Here is an 18,490-nt window from a genome sequence, read left to right on the forward strand (position 1 = left end):
CATTCAATTAAAAAAGAATAACTATTTTTAAAATTCAAATTTTAAAGGAACCACGTTTTTCTTCCCCGCTAATTGCCTTCTGTGGCTTGACAACATTTTTGTGGACAATAGGTGTTCCTGCCACTACTGTCCCATCTGGAAGGAGAGGTTTGGCTCCAGTCCCACCCTCTTTCTTCAGCTCAGGATGATTTCAAAAGCTAGGAAGTGAGAGGATGATGCCACTCAGTACCACCCGAGGCAACATACTACACCCAAGTCCACAGCCCAAGATGGGCTACCTGGGAGGGTTTCTGACACTGCTGCTGCCAAGCCACAGGCGGCAATTAATAAAGGAAAAGAGTTGCTAGCAGCTTGACTGCTGGCAGTGTGGCTGATGGCTCTGGACAGAAGAACCTACACGAGGTGAGAAACACAGCAATCCATGTGGAGATGACTCAGGGAGTCACTGTCACCGCCAGCGACCAAAACCCAGGGAGAGGCAAAACCAATGAGCTGCAGGATGCATCTACCCCTCTTAGCATGTGGAATAGCTGTGGGCAGGCACTGGAGGATGGCAGGGCCAGCACCCTCACTTTAAAACCAGTGAGATACCAGCTCACGCTCCAGAGCTCCAACAAGCACTGGAGCACTCAGGTGGGGAGTGCCCAAGTCAATGATATTTGGAAAGGATAGTCAGGTCTTGAGGAAAGGGGCTCCAGCACTGCATCTAGAAATGAAAACAGACCAAGGTGGGGCCAGCTGACCTTTCTGCCTAGGCTTCTGCAGGAGCCTAAAAGCCTCCTTGAACTCTTGACTAAAGCTGGACCTGCTGGCAGCAGGGTTGGCAGGTGAGGGGCTAGAACAAGCACTGGAATCCCTGCCTTGCTCAGATTTACTCATCTATTCCAGTCATGCAGCATGATGGAGCAGTGGAGCTTGACTGGTGATCTGTCCCAGGGACTGGTGAAGTGTCCCAGGGACCAGGGGTGCCCTGCTGATCTCTGGAGCAGAGACACAACTGGAGATGCCCATGTTGGAGACCCTGCCCCTCCTCCCCCAGCAGTGGAGCAGTGCCCGTGCCATGCCGCGCCTCTGGCTGGAGGAAAGCGCACCCTGAACCTGATGAAACTGCAAGGCGTTGGTTGCTCGGCAGTGCCACCCACTGCGGTGCCAGCTGCCCTCCCGGCCACACGGGCAGGGGCCCTGCCCTGGTGGATGTTATCTGGGCTGGTGAGTCGGGCAGAGTGCTGGCTTAGCAAAAAAACAACAACAACAACCCCCAGCTGCTTTCGGTTCAGTGCAGCGTACTTCTGACTTCTTGGCAATCACAGAGACAGAAGCATGTGACAAATACCCCTCTACTCAATAGCAGGAGGCTGGAAATAAAACAAGTCAGTTTTGTCCAGCTGGGTAGAAAACACCAGCACCTGCAATGACACAATCAAGAGGAAAAGCACTGTGACTTCCAGCACCTCTCAAACGAGACTGCTGCATCTGAGAGGAATCACCCAAAGGAACTTCCCTCCCTTCTTCTCCAGACCCCTACAATCCACACCACAGATACTGCTGGAAGAATGTAGAACGAGGAAAGCAGATGGAACTTGGCTGTCGTGGCCCTGGGCACACAAAGCTGCTCCCCTACCACCTCTTCACCAATTCAATCACCATGTTTGTGCCATCCAGCCTTTGCAATTGCCTAAACCGACAGAAAACAAATACACAACAAATATTAAAATGGTGTAAGCCTTGTCTCTCTGCCCATCCTAGTGCCTGCCACTGCTACAACAGATTCCACCTCACCAGTGAAAAGCCTGGAGACAGCAAGGCCAGTGGAGAACAAAGGTGTGCTGGGTTTACCTTTGAAGGGATTTAGATCTGGAGCACTCAACATGGACAAACTGCTGAGACAGGCATTTACTCAGGTGTATAAACATCATGAGCAGCAAATGCCAGCCTTGCAAGAATTCTCCTCCAAAGCTTAAGAATAAATTCAACATGTTTTTAAATAATTATGGATGAATCACTTGAAAAAACTTCCTACATTTTTATCTTCAGTTGCTGACACTGATCGTGCAGCTGTTTTGTTTATAATGTAATTACACATTCCCACCTACTTGCAGTCTCAGTGTGCAGCAGAGTACCTCAGGTAGTAGAAAACCTAAAGGCTGACATTTCCCTCTGGCCTTTGGAAGTGACAGAACAGTTAGTACAAAACTTAATTGATTTGAGGTGGGAGGTGGAGGGGAGAGAGAGGCCACACGTTAATTTCCCTTAGAAGCCCGCTGGTCCCCACCCAGAAACCTGCACACAAAAGAATACTGCCTTTAAACTGGTAGGTTAGGTCTGAGACCAGAGCGAAGGTTTGTCAACCATGACAAGCTCCAGCTTGTTTAACAGTCGACCGGAGGGTTGAAAAGTCTAATAAAACCGAAAGGCCTTCCATAACAAAGCTGCTGCCACTTAAGGAGAACATTCACACCCATTCAGCACGGCTTTTTTCAAACATGCAGAGGTTTTTGGAGCCTCCAAAGCGAGCAAAGAACATCAAAACAGAGCAGCTAGAAACTGAAGCTGGAAAAAACTGATGCGAGCAATAAGGAACACACTGGAACAGTGAGTAACTAACCACGGGAAGAGATAACAAAAATGCTGCATGACCTCCCTCCCATCACTTGGATGCCTTTCTAAAATAGACACTTCAGCCCGACCACAAGTTATTGTGCAAGGATCACTGGGTGAAGCTGCATGACCTGTTATCTCCAGGATTACCAAAGGAAAGTTTTTCCCATGCCCATTTGGAAAGCTTCCTCTCTTCAGAAACAGGAAGGTTTATATGCATCAGTTTTGCAGGCTGTGCCAGCCCTGGCTGGGGAAGGCCTGAAGCCACTGCTTGAGGATGCTCTGCCTTTTAAAATTCTCCAGTTGGGCTAATTTCCCCAGCACTCAAACCCCCCAGGTCACGAACTTCACTGCATATATCCAGAGGGGAAAATCAGCACTGTTTAACAACGTGAGGAATCCCTAGCTGTAGTGACACATCCACACATCCTCTGCTGCCCATTTCCATCTCGTTTTGCCAGCACTGGTCTGTCTTAAGCTCAAGGAGCCTTTTCAAAGCAGCTTCTCCCAAGAGAAGAAATCTAAGTTCCACTGAATGTGCAGATGTTCAGAGACACATGAATTCTCAGCATTTCCACAACAAAGAAGGCAGCTTTTCTGTCATTGCTTTTCCTGGTAGAGTCATGGAACAAGCAACAAAGGACTTGTGATGGTCTTCCCTCAGCACTAGATGAACAGCAAACACAAGCTGCACACACCTGAGTTTCTGTCTGTGGCTTTGCTCAAGAAGGAAGACTTTTCATTTCCTAAGAAATAAATGTTATGACAGTCACATGGACTGAATTAAAAGTACAAACATCAGACCTCTTAGCTAGAGACCCCAAATCTGATGAAATAAAATAAGAAGTACATGTTCTTGGAAATCCAATCTGAGTAAGGCCATAAGAACAGTAAGAAGGTTCCAATGTCGTGTTTTACAATCTTTTGAAGCAGGAATGAAGCTGATGTCCAATGGAGACATTTCATGCTGCCATCTGTACAGAGCTTCCCTTTCTGCAAATGTTACAGTGCAAGAACTTGCTGTCTTTGCTCAGGCAGTCTTTATTTATACACAATAAAGGCCTTATGCAGGAGATCAAAGCTGTATTTCATCGATTTGACACGATGGTTAACCTGTGAACTTTGCCCCTGCTAATAGAATAATTTCTATTTGTTGATTCCTCTTTTGGGATCCTCGAGGGTAACAGCGGGTTCATCCCAGCTCTCATTTACATGTCTAGTGCCAAATGGTTTTAGACCTCTTACATGTGTAGGGCAGAGCCAGGACAAAGTTGATCAAATGCAGCAGCTACAGCTGGATCCTGAGTCCCCACACCTCTCTCCATGGATCCTACCTGTGTTTCCCAGGAGCTCTCCAGTGACTTGGCTCTGATTCATACTTTGCTTGTGAAACTTTGGAGAGGTGATAGAATCATGGAATGGTTTGGGCTGGAAAGAACCTTAAAGCTCATCTCATTCCACCTCCTGCCATGGGCAGGGATGCTTTCCACTATCCCAGGTTGTTCCAAGCCCTGTTGAACCTGGTCTTGGACACTCCTAGGGATGGGGCCGCCACATTGTCTGGTCCTTGGCTATCCAAGCAATCAATCCCACAGAGGTCCCAAAGCAACAGCCTGGACTAAGTTGGCAGCAATAGCAGAACAAGGAAGCTCCTCTTCCAGATAAATCTCTCTCAGTCCAAGAGACTGACTGCCAGACAAGAAAACAACCAAAATTTATGATCAGAAAGGGCAAATCTGTTAAACACTAAAGACACGGTTTTCCAGCAGACCTGACCCAACTTAAACATGGAGTACTGGAAAAAAGGCAATCCCACCTGCCCAGTTGTACTGCTCTTCTCATCACAGCACCAGCATTCCTCCAAACACATGCTGGGGATAAAGGACAGAAAACTGAACCTCCAGAAATGAAGGAAAATGAAGATGTAGAGAGGGAGAGGACTGACTCTCTGGTCTACAACAGGGAATGGGACAGGGAATATGTGGGGGTTGGAGGGCTGAAGGATAAAACCCAGTAGTTTCTGTCATTAGCTCTGGAGGCAGATCCAGGGACTAACACGAGCCTGTGCTGCTAACCAGTAGGTCTCACTTGGGTATTTCAAAGAGGCTTTTTCCTCTAGCTATAGCTTTGCCTCCCTCCACTGCTTATCATCAGGATAGATGAAAGCTCTTCATCTATTAGCTATTTAGATCAGATGAAGACCTTCAAAAAACTGATACTTTGAGCATAGGTTGTATCTTGGGAGCCAGGGGACCAAGAAATTCCAAGTCTTACCACAGAAGTGTACTCTAGAGTCTTCAAAGGTAAAATCCAATTTCTGTGTGGGTTTTACAGAATTCAGATAATCTGACTTAAAACTGCAACGGTTCTACTTAAATTCATTACTGCCTTACAACAGTGAGGGATCCAGGCTGGGGTTGCGAGGAACGATGGTTTTGCTTTTACCCACAAGCGTGACCTGCAACAATTTAATTTCTGAGTGTGACTTCAGGCAAAGCAGCTTGCTCTGGCAAACAGGAAGGGAACAAGATGTGTGTCTCCAGAAGAGCAAGACCTTTCCTGAAGTTCCCAGAGCTGGGTATTCAGTGAAGGAAGGGGCAGCTTTGCACCTGATGAGCTGAGATGGATCCTACAGTCCCCAGAGGAACTCACACCTGAGCCATGTGTGTACTGCAAATGAGAAATAAAATGTGCCTTTTCACAAACAAATCGCCTCAAACCCAGCTGACTTCTGTGGGAATGTGCATTTACAGGAGCTTGATCTTTGCAGAGTCCAAAGCTGCACTTCCAAGTGAAGCAAGCATTAATTAACTAATTTATAGCATTAGGATAGATGGTGTCAGACATACTTTGTATTTGTTAAGTTCAAAAGTGTAGCTTACATCTGGCATTGTTCCACTTCCAGATCATCTCTACTAACCCTGCAGCAGAGCTCCAACATCCCATTGCCATGGAAGAGGTGGATAAAGAGGCACCAAGTTCACCCAGCCTCACCCACACTGGGGTGTCACAATACAGGCCGTTCCACACTGCCAGCCCAGGCTGAGCAACCCCCTGCTCTCAACCAAGTGTCAAATCTTTTCAGAGACATGCTCAGAATTATATTCACCAGCAATTTGACTTTTTAATCATTTCAATTACTGTGACTAAAACCCTTCAATCGGAACAAAACCAGGGAAAAATAACCCCTCTCCTTCTGAAGCAGCCTGCCTAGCTTAACAGACCATACCAAATTGTGAAGGTTTTTGCTTTTGTGGTCTTCACATATTTCATTTAATGCAGATAATTAACCTCAGTTTCTAATTTCAAATCCTCCACATAAGGAAGCAAAGTGACTGAATACATTCATTGACAGATGGAAAATTAAAATATTACTACAGCTTCTGCATGGCTCAAAAGAAGGGCCTTGCAAAAGATCTTTCTTCTTTTATTTGACTGATTAACTGTAATTTGCTTAATGGATTTAAGGATGAGCCTAATAATCCAATGATATATCCAGGCACCGATTTAGGATATCAGCACCTCTGTTCTGATTTTTTTTAAACATAGCAATTTTCTGCATTACACAGTCACTTCTGAAACCAGATTTTCCCACCAATTGTAATAAAATCAGGTATTATATATATTTATTTTAAATGGGTAGTGACTGCATGACTGACCTTGCACCAGGCAGCCACATTGCTGTAACTTCTTGGAGCACCTTCTGAAGCCCCAAATCTAGGGATGACCCAAGATCATGATGTGTTCCAGCACTCACTGACCCAGCCCAGCAGGCAGCCAGAACTTCTTGGGAAGGTGGGAAGTCAACAGCTCAAACCTAAAATGGAGCCAGCATGTGTTCCCCCAGCATCCCCACACCACTCTCAGTCCCTTTTCCACCAAGAAAGTCTGCCCTAACAGGATTTCACAGTCTGTCTCAATAGTTAATAAATCCAGAACTTAACAGACTATTAAAGGAAAACATCCAAGAGGCAGTCATTTTTAAAATGTCCAATGGCAACTAATTATTCAAGAGATTAGTCCATTATAGTAGCAACAAAGAAACTCTTAAAACATAAAGCCAAGTTGAACGGCAGATCAAAACCAAGGTGTTCCCACCCTGTGGCCACCTACTGGGTGCACTTCTCAGAATCCTGGCATCTGTTCAGCTCCCACTCAACCTTTTAGCACCCCATTCTTTCTGAAACCAGGCAGAATTCAAACCAGTCTCCTCAGTATTTCATGATCTGTGCCATCATTGTAAGCACACAACAAAACAGGACCATCACCAGGGCTGGACCAGTCAGGCCACAGCTCTGTCTAGCCCAGTTATGAGGCCCTCCAAGGAGAGAGATTCCCACCCCTCCTGCTCTGCTCCCTGGCTGCTTCATGTTCCCAAGATTTTTTTTCCACCATGTCCATCCTGAATCTCCCCAGGACCAAAAATGGGGACATAACTTCCTTCTTGAACTTTTAAGAGAAAATATTCTGTAACCCAAATAAAACTCCATCACAACAAAACAAGGCTTTGTTTGCTGGAAGAGAGGAGAAAATACTATTCATTTATCAAATTAGAGTGCTAAAAGCTTAACTACCTGTCTTTAAAAAGAAGCCAAAGCTCTGATCCATAACCAAACACAAACACACCACTTCTTCATCTTGATTTGTGTGGAGGCAAAGCAATGGGCACAAAAGGTATTCTTCTTCAAATAAAATCTATTTTAAAACTTGGCAACCATTAGCATACATACTTTACGATGTTACTGTAATGTAAGCATTTCCACACAGAAGTTTAATCAGCTTAACAATATATTTTACAAAGTTGGCGTTAACTTCTGTGCAAAAACACCATCAGTCTCTGTCCTGTATATCTTAGAGTGCTCCAGCCACTATATTACCTCTTAGAGCTCTTAGCACTAGACCCCTTTCCTGTTGGATTCACTGTTTTCATTCAAGAACAATGTAGAACCCAAACTACTCTTCTGCAACTTATTTTCCTTAAAACTGGAAATAGCCACTGCTCTGCTAGGATTCCAAACAGGTTTGTGCTGATTACAAATGATACTGTGGGCCCAGCAATTTTAATTCAAGATAAGCATTCCCAACTTTACATATGGGTCTAACATTCAGTAGCTGATTTCTTCTGCAAACAAGCTCCCATGAAGTTCCAACAGCCTAACTCCAAGATGCATGTGCTGCCTCTCCAGCTAAAAGAAGCATCAGTAAGAGGGTAACACATCCTTACATTTTCTAAATATGACTGCTCCTGCACCAGCGTTTGTGATATTGCCTCCTCAGTTTTCCAACCGGTCAGTACAATTAACACCAATTCCTTCAACACCACACAGTCTTGAGTCAGAGGTGTGCAATTTAATATTTAATTGTGAATGAAGAAGCCAACCTCAAAATTAGGGCTGCCAGCTAAACTCCAGCCAGCTCCTTCCTGATGCAGCCCCAGTTTCTGCTCCCTAAGCCATGGAGAGATCCTGTGCTCTCCCTGAACCAGCCTCTACACATTAGTTTGTCACTGCATCGTCCAGAGCAGAGGTTGTCACATCCCTCTAAAGCTTCTTCAGCTTTTCTCCACTTGCCTTCTCTACACAGCCCATGATGAAGTGCTGGCTATGTGTTTTGGGGAGAGCTGCCCTCCCACGTGTCCGGAGAGGCTGCCAGTGCGTGGGCACAGGCACAAGGACTCTCCTGGTGATTCCTACCAGCCTGGAGAACCACATCACCCACCCTTTTCATTTGAACCACCAACACTTGTGAAACACGGTGAGCTTAGTCAGCTCAGCACTGTGGAAATTGAAGCTTGGAGCCAGCTTCTTTTAAAAAAGCTATTAAAGCTTGGAGCCAGCTTTTTTTTAAAAAAAAAACCAACCCCCTGTGTATATCAAAGCCCACACTGAGAAATTTCTCCATCCGTGCCCAGCAGCTCCACCACCAACACTCCTCAAAATCCAACAACTGGAGACTAACCCACCACCATGTGTCCTCTAATCACCATCATCCAGGCCTCCTCTTCAATACTACATACTTCAGGAAATAGGTCAAAACCAGAAACAATTAACAAAACTAACGTAAATCTCTCACTTTGCCTGGTTTGAAGGCAGAGCTGCTGGCAGGTAACACCATATGCTCTTCTCACTTCTCACCACAGAAGAAAGCAAAGGCAAGCCTGCAAGAGTGCTGCTCTCCAGTGCTTTGGGAATGGGATGGGAGCCCCTTCCCACACAGAGCTAAAGAGAGAACACGAGAAACCCACCCCAGCAAAAGACACAACCAAACCACCAAGCACTGAATTTCCATGGTTTTCGGAGGCTGCGTTTTCCTGGAGCACAGGAAAAGCAGGCTGCAGGCGGTTCTGAGGCACGGGTTTAATTTCTGCTCTCCAGCTCCGAGGGACGCTGTCCCAGCGTGTCGGAAGAAGGTTAATGAACGATTTAGCCGCCCTCACAACCACGTTAGTGTCACTTTCGGAAGCTGCGAGTTAATGCCCGAGATCTTCGGGGGTTACCCTCTTTGAAGTTCACTGATCCATAACCAATGTCCAATTAATTTGCAGGAGCCTAACGATAATGACTATTGGCCTTTTCCGACGCATACAAAAACACAGTGGGTAACAGCGATGCTTTTGGCTTCAGGGTATTCTCAAATCTGCCTGCACATTTGCACACCTTCAAAAATACCCAGTGCTAATAACGGGTTGTTTTCTGGCGTTTGAGGAATTTTTTACATTTGTTCTCCGGAGAGCAGAGCTACTGCATCAAGATTTATGAACTTTCTGCTGGAAAAAAAAAACCTGGAGCTGCTTCAAGATGCTCATTTGCTAACAGAGAAATACTTCTATTGCATTTGCTTAGATTCCTCTTTATTTAGGGTTTCCATGGAAGCCAAGGAATAGAAGTTCAATCTTGGGAAGATTAAACAGGCCCTGAGATATAATGCAAAACAGCTTATTTCAACATTCCCCAAAGAAGAGAAATGAGAAATTCTTCCACACATACGCCAAAAAAAAAGAGGTTTGTGGAAATTTTCAAAATAAATTGGGTCCCAGCTTTTCAAATGCTGGACGCAGCCACTGCTTCCCACTGCAAGCAGCTTCCCCAGCTTCTAGAACACTTCCCCAGGTGAGAAAGTAAATGAACAAGAAGTCTGCAGGATAAAGATGCTACAGCTTAAAAACCAGCTTGTTCAAGACTGCCATTGCTATACAACATCCGGGAAGAAGGTTAATTCAACCACAAAGTCTTGCTCAAAGAGGAACAATCACCTCATAAATTAGTATCTCAGCAGTTTTTAGGATAAAAAAAATGCAGAGATTATGCAGTTCAGCAGCATCTTCCATGGCAATCCTCTGGACACCACAGAAGCTGACAGATGAACACTCAGAAAATAAAATAAATCCCTTATTTTCAGCTACTCCAGGCTGAGAAGTGACTCCTGCTCTGGTGAGAATTGCAAACATTTCCTTGCCTCCCTACCCCACAGGTCAGCTGAGTGTCAGCAGCCAAAATGACAGGCTGTTGGACACTACAAATTAATAGCCACACATTTTCTCTGATCTCCCTCCTCCAGGTAAAGATTTATTTCACGTTGTTCCAATCTCCTATGAAAATGCCCAGGACTGATGAACTCTACTTCAAAACACTTCTATATCACAGCACATTTCTTAAACCATTTTACAACCTGGCACAGATATATTCAGATAATGGGTAAAGTGCACCTTTTTCTTGAAGCTGGAGCTTAACAACTCAGTGTCTCACACAGGATTTACCACCTGGTCTAGTAAGGAAACTAAACACAGCTGACCCTCAAGTTATTTTCAATCTTAACACCATTATTGTTTAAATAGCAAGACACTTAAATCATAGACTTTTCTAATCATTTATGGTGAGCACCTCAGTGAAATGCACTTCAAGACACATTCAAGGTTTTTATTAATTCCATGGGAAAGTCCCAAGACGCTGGGATTTTTTTTTCTGACTCCTGATTAAAACAGCAGGAGCCCACATGAATTCCCTTTTTTCCCCCTCCCCAAGAGTTTCACATGCAACATTCTCTCCTCAAAATCTGTAAGAAAACAAGAATCAAACCGAGAACATTTTGCCAGCTGAAAGGCGTCGAGACCTTGCGCAGGGTGGGATGCGCTTCCAGCTGCCAGCCTAAAGGGACGGCCGAGGGAGATTAAACACAGAAATGCTTTTCATAAGGCAGGAGGCTTTGAAGAGGACAGTTCAGCTACTTCATTTCGTAATCTTCACAAAGCGTCAGATTTTCGCTTAAGCAGGTCTTAAAACAAGGAGATTTTATTTTAAAAAGGGGGAAAAAAAAAGTAGGAATGTGTTCTGGCCGGGTTCTGTTGATTCAGCAAGGGTTAGACACACACATGCTTATTGATCCCAGAGAGCTCCCTGCTAAGTTAATTGTCTGGAATTTTAACTGAGCTCTCAGCAAGTTTCAAAATCCATGTTGGCTGGAAGTGGGTGGGGGACTCAGAATAAAACAGGCTGCAGAACTGTGCAAGTCCTACAGTTAAAAAAACCCCCCAGCAATTACTTTCATGAAGGGAAGAGCTTCAGCAGGGCATGGTTTTAACTGGATGTGGGGATTCTGACTCTGACACCGCTAGAATTCAATGCTGGAAATCTCGTACGTAAAGCGGTACCATTATCAGGGAGCATCATCAATGCTGCTTCACTCCTACCCACATCACCAAGGTGAGGGTATCTGTCTATCTCCTGTGAGCTCCCAGTTGTGGCTCATGACAATTTCTATACAGGAAATGTCACCATCCTGCCCATGTTACAGTATCTGAACACTGACCTGCTGGTGGAGGCTATGGCAAACCTGGTACTGCAGCTTGCTCAGCCACCTGTATGTGCATGAGGGCAGCCCATGGCTTTGCACTGCCCACCAAGCCCTACGTGCCTCCAGAACACCTCCAGCAGCAGTTTCTCCAGGTGAAGAGCATGCTGCAGGGATGATCTGCCACTATCAGACAGGAACAGCTAAAGACACCTTTAAAACAGCTTGCGATTAGTTTTGAACAAAGCTTTGTACTCCATCAAACCACTTGGGAATGCCATCCTGTACCAATGTGGATGCTCCCCAGCACTTATGGTCTTCCAAGGTTTCCCATGCCCATGGCAGCTCCCTGACCCACTCCCACCTACCTGAACTCCCTGCCCTCGCTGTAGCGCCGGGCCGAGGCCGCGCGTTGCGTGGCCGTCTCCAGAAGCAGCTTCTGAGTGAGCCTGCTGGAAGGTGCCGAGTCCCTGCTGGCCTCGGGCTCGGCCTCTTGGTCACACTTCCACTCCTCATCCTCGTTCAGAGTTGGCAGATAACCAGGTAGCCCTTTACCTGTCCCAGACCCCGAGCTCGGATCGCTATAAATTTTTGGACTTTCCCCACCTGTCCTTGTGTATTCCAAATAAATATCTGACTTAAGGAACAAAGGGTAGGTATTGTCTTCTATCATGCACTGAATTTCTGTTTGGGCCTGGTCAAACATGTCAGGGTCAATCTGCAGTTTCATGACACAGTCTTTGATGAAGCTTTTTGTGGCTGGTTTGATCTGCCGGGAGACAATGCCATTGTTGTCGAGGATGTATTTTTTGTAAATGGCTTTTGCCAGCTTGAGTCTTTTTTCCTCATTAGACACACACGGTTCCAGCTTCCTGAAGCCACTGCAAGCAAACCAAAAGTCCAGCAGATCCGCACAGTCCTCCTGTTTCAGGAAAGTCCTGAAGAGGTTGATGCCATCTTGATCATCCAGTAAGGAGTGCAGTGACTCGGCCCACTTCAGGTAAGGTGGAGTTGGCGAAGCACTCCCCTCGGGCTCGTACCCCAAATCCAAATCGGAGCGTCTCGGTGTTGCCGTGGACGTCTCATTTCTGACCACATCACTTTTTCCAGAGTAGAAACCATGGCTAGCTGGCCTTGGGTCTGTGGACACGAGCTCCCCCTCCTCACCAGGAACCGGTGGTCTTGGAGCATCTTCAGTGAAGCTTCCTCCGAGGTCCAAGGGGAAGCCTTTCCCCTGGATATTCATTTTTCTGGTCCTTGCTTGCGTGGGAACAGTGAGGGATGAGCGCCAATCTCAAATCACCAATATTTGTAGCTCCAAGGTGAACAAGTTTGTTCGGCTGAAACAGATGAGGAAAAAATAAGCGAGTATCACTGGAAATAAACACTCTAAGACAACAAACTAGTGGTTAAGCTCTGCGTCTTTACTGTAGTAACACCTCTTTTTCAGCAGAATCAATGGTTTGGTAACTTCTGAGAGCACAGAATCGAGCTCAAACCAGGAAGAGACAAAAAATTACAGACAGTTACAGACATTTACATATGGAATTTGGCATCACTGATACAGCTGACACCATGCTAAAACAGCAGACAATTACCCAACACTGGTTTATACATGACCCTGGCATGTAGCAGCCCATATCCAAGAGATCCATACTCAGGTACCACAGGACACATGTCACCTTGTTCACTGCCACCAGCTCCTCTGCACTGCCTACCTGAACAGGACATACACCATATCATACCAAGGTAACACGTTTTTTATCTGACTATGAATCTAGGAAATTCTTATCCTTAAACAGGAATTTAAGGCTTGTGAAAATTATTTTTAAAAAACATCCAGTTAGTCCTGAAAGCGAGGCTGCACCTTAATCAAACACAGGTGGCTTTCGTATGCTCAAGTGACATAGCAGAGCCACATTCCTCACAAATCTCTGCCTTTCAGAAATACGCTGCGTCGCCTCCTCTAGCTCTAGGGGAATCCAGATGCATCGTTGACCCTAATATTTTGGGCATCTGGACTGCATTCTTGCTTCAGAGGGGCATGTTAGTGCAGGAGCTCAATTCTAGCTCTGCTTTTTGTAGACAAGCCATTGAAGAAAGGTTCATTTACGCTAACAAAATTGCATGCTACAAGCCTGGGAAAATTTCAGGTCATCAAAGGAAAATGAGAAAACCACCTTGAGAAGGAAACCTGATCAAATACAATGTTTTTAAGGAGCAACGAGTCAATATGGAGGATGGAAGGTATGGGGAAGGCAGTGAAGAAAGAAAAGGGTTGCTTCTTCTGCTGCTCAAATTAACCTCATCGTTTAAAGCGGGTAGCAAAAGCCTGTGTTACAGAACAGCCTCAGCCTCTAAGCCCCAAGTACTGCAAAGCACCAGCATCCTCACAAATTACTCCTTACACTAGATTAACTCAATTGCATGTAAAAGCACACCAGGAAAGCCACATTTTAGCTCGCCCTCCTTCTCAAAGCAAACCCCACAGCAACGAACGTCTTTGGGATGCTTTACAATTTTCCCCCCATTTCCTGATCCTGGCTAAATCAAGAACCGCCGTCGATGCCGTGCCTGTTCTTACAGCCCACCTGTCCATCGTGAAACAACCCAGCGAGCCCAGGAGCGGCCAGCGAGGATGGTTGGGCCCCGTGAGGAGCGTGGCAGGAGCCAGCGCCGCACTCGCACCCGGCCCGAGCCCCGGCACACAGCCCCTGCCCGGGCACCGCGGGACGAGCCCGGGCTCTGGCACCGCGGGGCCGTTCTGGGTGGTTTTCAACCCGCTTCTGGAAGCGACCGCAGGATTCGCCCCCCCGTTTGCGGCACAGGTCCCCGGTGACCCCCGGCCGGGTGAAGTGGACCCCCGGGGCAGCGGCACCGCAGCCCCACAGCCACGCCGGGCATTGTTGCGGCGCGGCGGCGCTGGCTCCGCGCCCCGGCCGGGGCAGCCCCGGGGAGCCTCCCGGAGGACACGCGAGGCGCCCGGCCGAGCCGCCCGCCCGGCTCCGGAGAGGATCCCCGGCCGGGCCGCGGAAGGCGCGGGGCCGGGTGGGCTCCGGGGCGGCCGCGCCGCTGACAGGGCGCCGCGCGGGGCCCCCGCCGCCCCCCGGGCAACTTCGCGGGACCCGGCCCGCGCCGCCCCCCCCGCCGCCGCCCCCGGCCCCGCTCGCCCTCCCGGCCCGCCCGGCCTCCCCCCGCACCCGGGGCGGCCTAGCCCGGCTCGGCGGCCCCGGAGCGGCCCCGCGCTCCCGCCCGCGGCGGCCTCGGCGCGGCCTCGGCGCAGGGCCTGGGCCGGGGCCGCCTCACTCACCCGCGCGGAGCGGCGGCGGCGGCCCGGGGCGGCGCGGGGCCCGGCCCATGCGGCTCAGCGGCGGCGGCGGCCCGGAGGGGCGGCGGCGGCACAAAGCGGGCAGCCCGGGACGCCCATGGCCGCGGCCGCAGGCGGGTGGCGGCGGCGGGGAGCGAGAGCAGCAGCAGCAGCGAGCCGAGCCCCGCTCCGCTCCGCTCCGCCTGCGCCGCTGCCTCCCAGCCCGGCACGGCGGCTCAGCCGCGCCCCCCGCGCCCCCTCCCGGTACTGCGGGACCGGCGGCCGGAGCGGGGCGGAGCGGGCCCGGCCCGGCCCGGCCCGGGGAGGCGGCGCGGCAGCACGCGGGGCCCGGGGCGGCTGCAGGCCCCGCACTCGCTGCAGGGCCGGCCCGGGGAGCACGAAGGTCCCGGCTCGGGGAGGCCTCGAGCCCCGGGAGCCGCAGCACATTGCCAAGTGTACGGGCTGGGCTCTCCGGACAGCTCCGGCACATGGCCGAGGCTGCGGGCTGGGCTTCCCGCAGAGCCGCGGCTGGGCAGGCACCTCAGGGGCTGAGGCTCCAGGGCTTCGTCCGGCCCTGGATGAGCACCCGTGAGCATCCCGGGCAGAGACTGCCCCAGAGAAACTTCGGAGACCGCCAAGGTCTCGTCGAAGGGCTCTAACCAGAAAAGGCAGCAACCCTCAAACACCACCGGCCTCCACGGCTCTGTCCGTGTTGAACACCGTGACACACCTGAGCTTTGTCCAGTTTGGACCATGCACCATGGGCCTGGGTAGGGGCACCGGTCCACCAGCCGCTCCTGCCTGCAACGATAACGAGAGCTCGTTTGGAGCCTGCAGTGTGTGTCCTGCTTCTCTGAGCTGGGCAACAGCCGCGGGGAGAGATCAGGGACTGTCCAAGAGGTGGCACTGCGTGGACTGGAATGGGTCACACCACGTGGAGACTCCCCAGACCGGGGATGTTTGGTTATGGGAGCAGGGTGCACCAGCTCTGAGGCTGCAGTGATGGGAGACACTGAAGGGAGCAGACGTGGATTGCCAGATGCAGAGATCAAATGAGAGTAGCATGACAGAGAAGTGAAAAAGCACGCGTCTTCCCTGGAAAGCAGTGATAGACTTTGAGCCAGACCCTAGATACCATACCAAAAGCTGAACAAACAAGCCACTAGACAACCCTCTGGAAATCAGAAATAGCTCAGAATGATTTCCATTAGGGACTGTTTCTGCTTTCTTGTGCCATTACACTACCACAGTTGCCTGCCTCGGTGCATTTAGGGAACACTTTTGGAAATGTAACATTTTTTTTCCCAGTTTTGTGAAGCTCCCAAATATCCACTCTGGGCAGTAACACTTCCCATCCCACCCCAGCACAGAGCCTGGCAGGATGATGTGGCTCCTTGCACTCTCTCATGTGAACAATGCTCGGAGCTGATTTACACATAGCAGTGCAATACTGATCTCAGGCGTAATAATAGAAAAGCTGATGTGGGATTCAGCTGGTAAAGAATTAAAGGATGGGAATATAATTAATGCAATCAGCCTAGTTTCCAGAAAATAGCTCTTGTCAAACTGTGATGTCATCCTTTGAAGAGATTACAAGTTTGGCTGATAAAGGTTATGGCATAGAAATAATAGACCTGGGCTCTGTTCAGGCATGTGACTTAATCCATATACTATTCTGATTAAAAATTAGCACAATACAACATCAAGAGGGACACCTTAAAGGGGCTGGGAGCTGGCAAACTGACAGCCATCAATGGGGAATCCCTGCAGAATGGGAGCGAGCTCAGTGGGTGTCCGGGCTTGGATGGGAAGCCCAGTGCTATTCAGTATTTCCATCAATGGTCTAGAAATAGATTAAAAAGCCCTGCTGAGAAACACGCCGGGGTGATGGAAATGAGAGGGGCAGGAGACATGGACGAGGTCAAGACAGCTGCAGAAAACTTCACAAGCCGAGTCCTTGGCAAATAAAACGTGCTTGAATGCAAGCAGCTGTGAAAGGGTCTGTCCTCTGAACACAGGGCCCTTCTGCTAGAAACTCGGGATCTGGCAAGGACAGATTGGGGGCTGTTTGCGGGGCAGGAGGGATAATGTGGGAGGAGCAGGCTCCCCACGGGGGATGGCCAGCTGGGACAGGGCTGGGTGCTGGAGGGTTCCAGCATCTGTGTTTTGGAAAGGATGCTGAGGAATCGGGAGAAGGTGGAGGAGAGTTAGAAGTGAGCCTTGCTTTGCAGGGTGGTATCTGAGGCCTGCAGCCTCCCTGACAAGTTTAAAGGAGCCCCAGAGACACGTCTGTTATAGCACTTCAGCCACTTCATAGGTGAGAGACAATCAGGTGTTACAGAGCTTTTTATCTCCCAGAGAAATGCCCGGCAAGATTCATGGCTTGAACTGAGTTTGTTTGAGAAACCACAGCAAGATTTCTCCGTTGCAAGGGAGAGCCCGAGGTGGTGGTAATGAGTTTGGATGCAGCAGGATGCAGGTGGTTGAGTGCTGGGGCTTGACATGCCCTCCCTCATGCTGCCATCCTTCCCTGACCTTCCTTACTGCTCCTCGGGTTGGGCTGGAGCTGGGGAGGTGGGAGTAGTGCTGGAGGCTCATCTTGCTCCCACCAGCTCCTGGCACATTCCCCCAGCTCAGGGGACAGAGCCTGGAGTAATGACCAGCTCCCATCCCACCCCCAGGGACACAGAGAGCCAGGGGGCCTCAAGACCAACTGGAATGTCCCTTCCAACAGTTGCAGGATCACTCTGTGCATGCTCCCAGGGAAAGAGAGACAGTACTACCCTGCTCCAGCAAAGGCAGCTGCCCCTTCCTAGGCTAGAAGAAGCAAATTCCCACAGGTCAATGCCAAGCCCTCAAGATGCTTGTTTATTTTCTGGTGCTCTAGCAGGGATGCTTGGGGCTGAGAGAGCCATGGGCTCCCTCTGGAGCCCATTCCCTGCCTTTTACCCCTCAGGTATCTTATGACAAGGAGACTTATCCCTGCACTCTACTGGAGACCAAAATCACTAACTTCCACATTTATCTGAGGACATCAAACAGGTGATAAAGCTCACTAAGCATTCCTGGCCATGTGCTGGAGGAATCAGACTGCAAGGTCTTTGAGACCAATGAACCAAATTTGGTTATTTTCCCTTTTTAATTGGCTGATTGTGAAGCTCTGCCTTTTACCCCAAATATCACCCTTACTCCAAAACTGCCACCACTGAGATGACAGTGGTGTTTTGGTGCACCCCTGGTGTCACCCTGTCACTGAGGCTGGCCCCATGTGAACCTGGGGTACTGGACACTTCCCAGCTCCCAATGCACACATTCCTTTCTGCCTGGAAGAAACAAACAGCAAACACTGGAGAAAAGGAACTGCCCTCAGCCTTTGGTCTGAAGAGTCTGTGCTGTATGCAAGCAACACTTTTGCAATTCCAGAACCTCTTTGCAAAGGGATGTGTTCTGGAGCACCCTCCCCTCCTGCCGAGGTAGCTCAGGATCCACAAGCTCTCCAAATCCCATCTGCAGAGACTGAAACCGATTGGATTAGCTTCAGCACCGACTGGAGTCCTCCCAAATGAATTCTCCTCTTTTTAGCGATCCTCTGGCTCCCCTCGAACAAGGTGGGCCTGACGTGGTGTTGAGGGGTGATGGTTGCTGCAATGGGGTGATGCTGGTGCTCTGGGGTGATGGCTGGTGCAATGGGGTGATGGCCGTTGCTCTGGGGTGATGGCTGGTGCAATGGGGTGATGGCTGGTGCAATGGGGTGATGCTGGTGCAATGGGGTGATGGCTGGTGCAATGGGGTGATGGC

At 49.2% G+C, this 18,490-nt stretch overlaps 1 protein-coding gene across 5 annotated transcripts in view; it reads right to left on the reverse strand.

Annotated features, from left to right (window-relative positions):
* Positions 1-18,490, reverse strand: part of AXIN1 (axin 1) — an 84,488-nt gene that overhangs the window by 55,771 nt on the left and 10,227 nt on the right. For 3 of the 5 annotated variants that reach the window (XM_033074038.2, XM_033074034.2, XM_033074035.2), the window contains exon 3: positions 11,754-12,725. In XM_033074038.2, coding sequence (XP_032929929.1) covers positions 11,754-12,631 — 878 coding nt within the window. In that variant the 5' untranslated portion in view covers positions 12,632-12,725. Of the gene's footprint in view, positions 1-11,753; positions 12,726-14,695; positions 14,891-18,490 lie in introns of those variants that run through there. The other 2 variants (XM_033074039.2, XM_033074036.1) reach the window with 2 other exon arrangements.

Source organism: Catharus ustulatus, chromosome 16, assembly GCF_009819885.2.
Source record: "Catharus ustulatus isolate bCatUst1 chromosome 16, bCatUst1.pri.v2, whole genome shotgun sequence".
NCBI classification, from domain to species: Eukaryota; Metazoa; Chordata; class Aves; order Passeriformes; family Turdidae; genus Catharus; species Catharus ustulatus.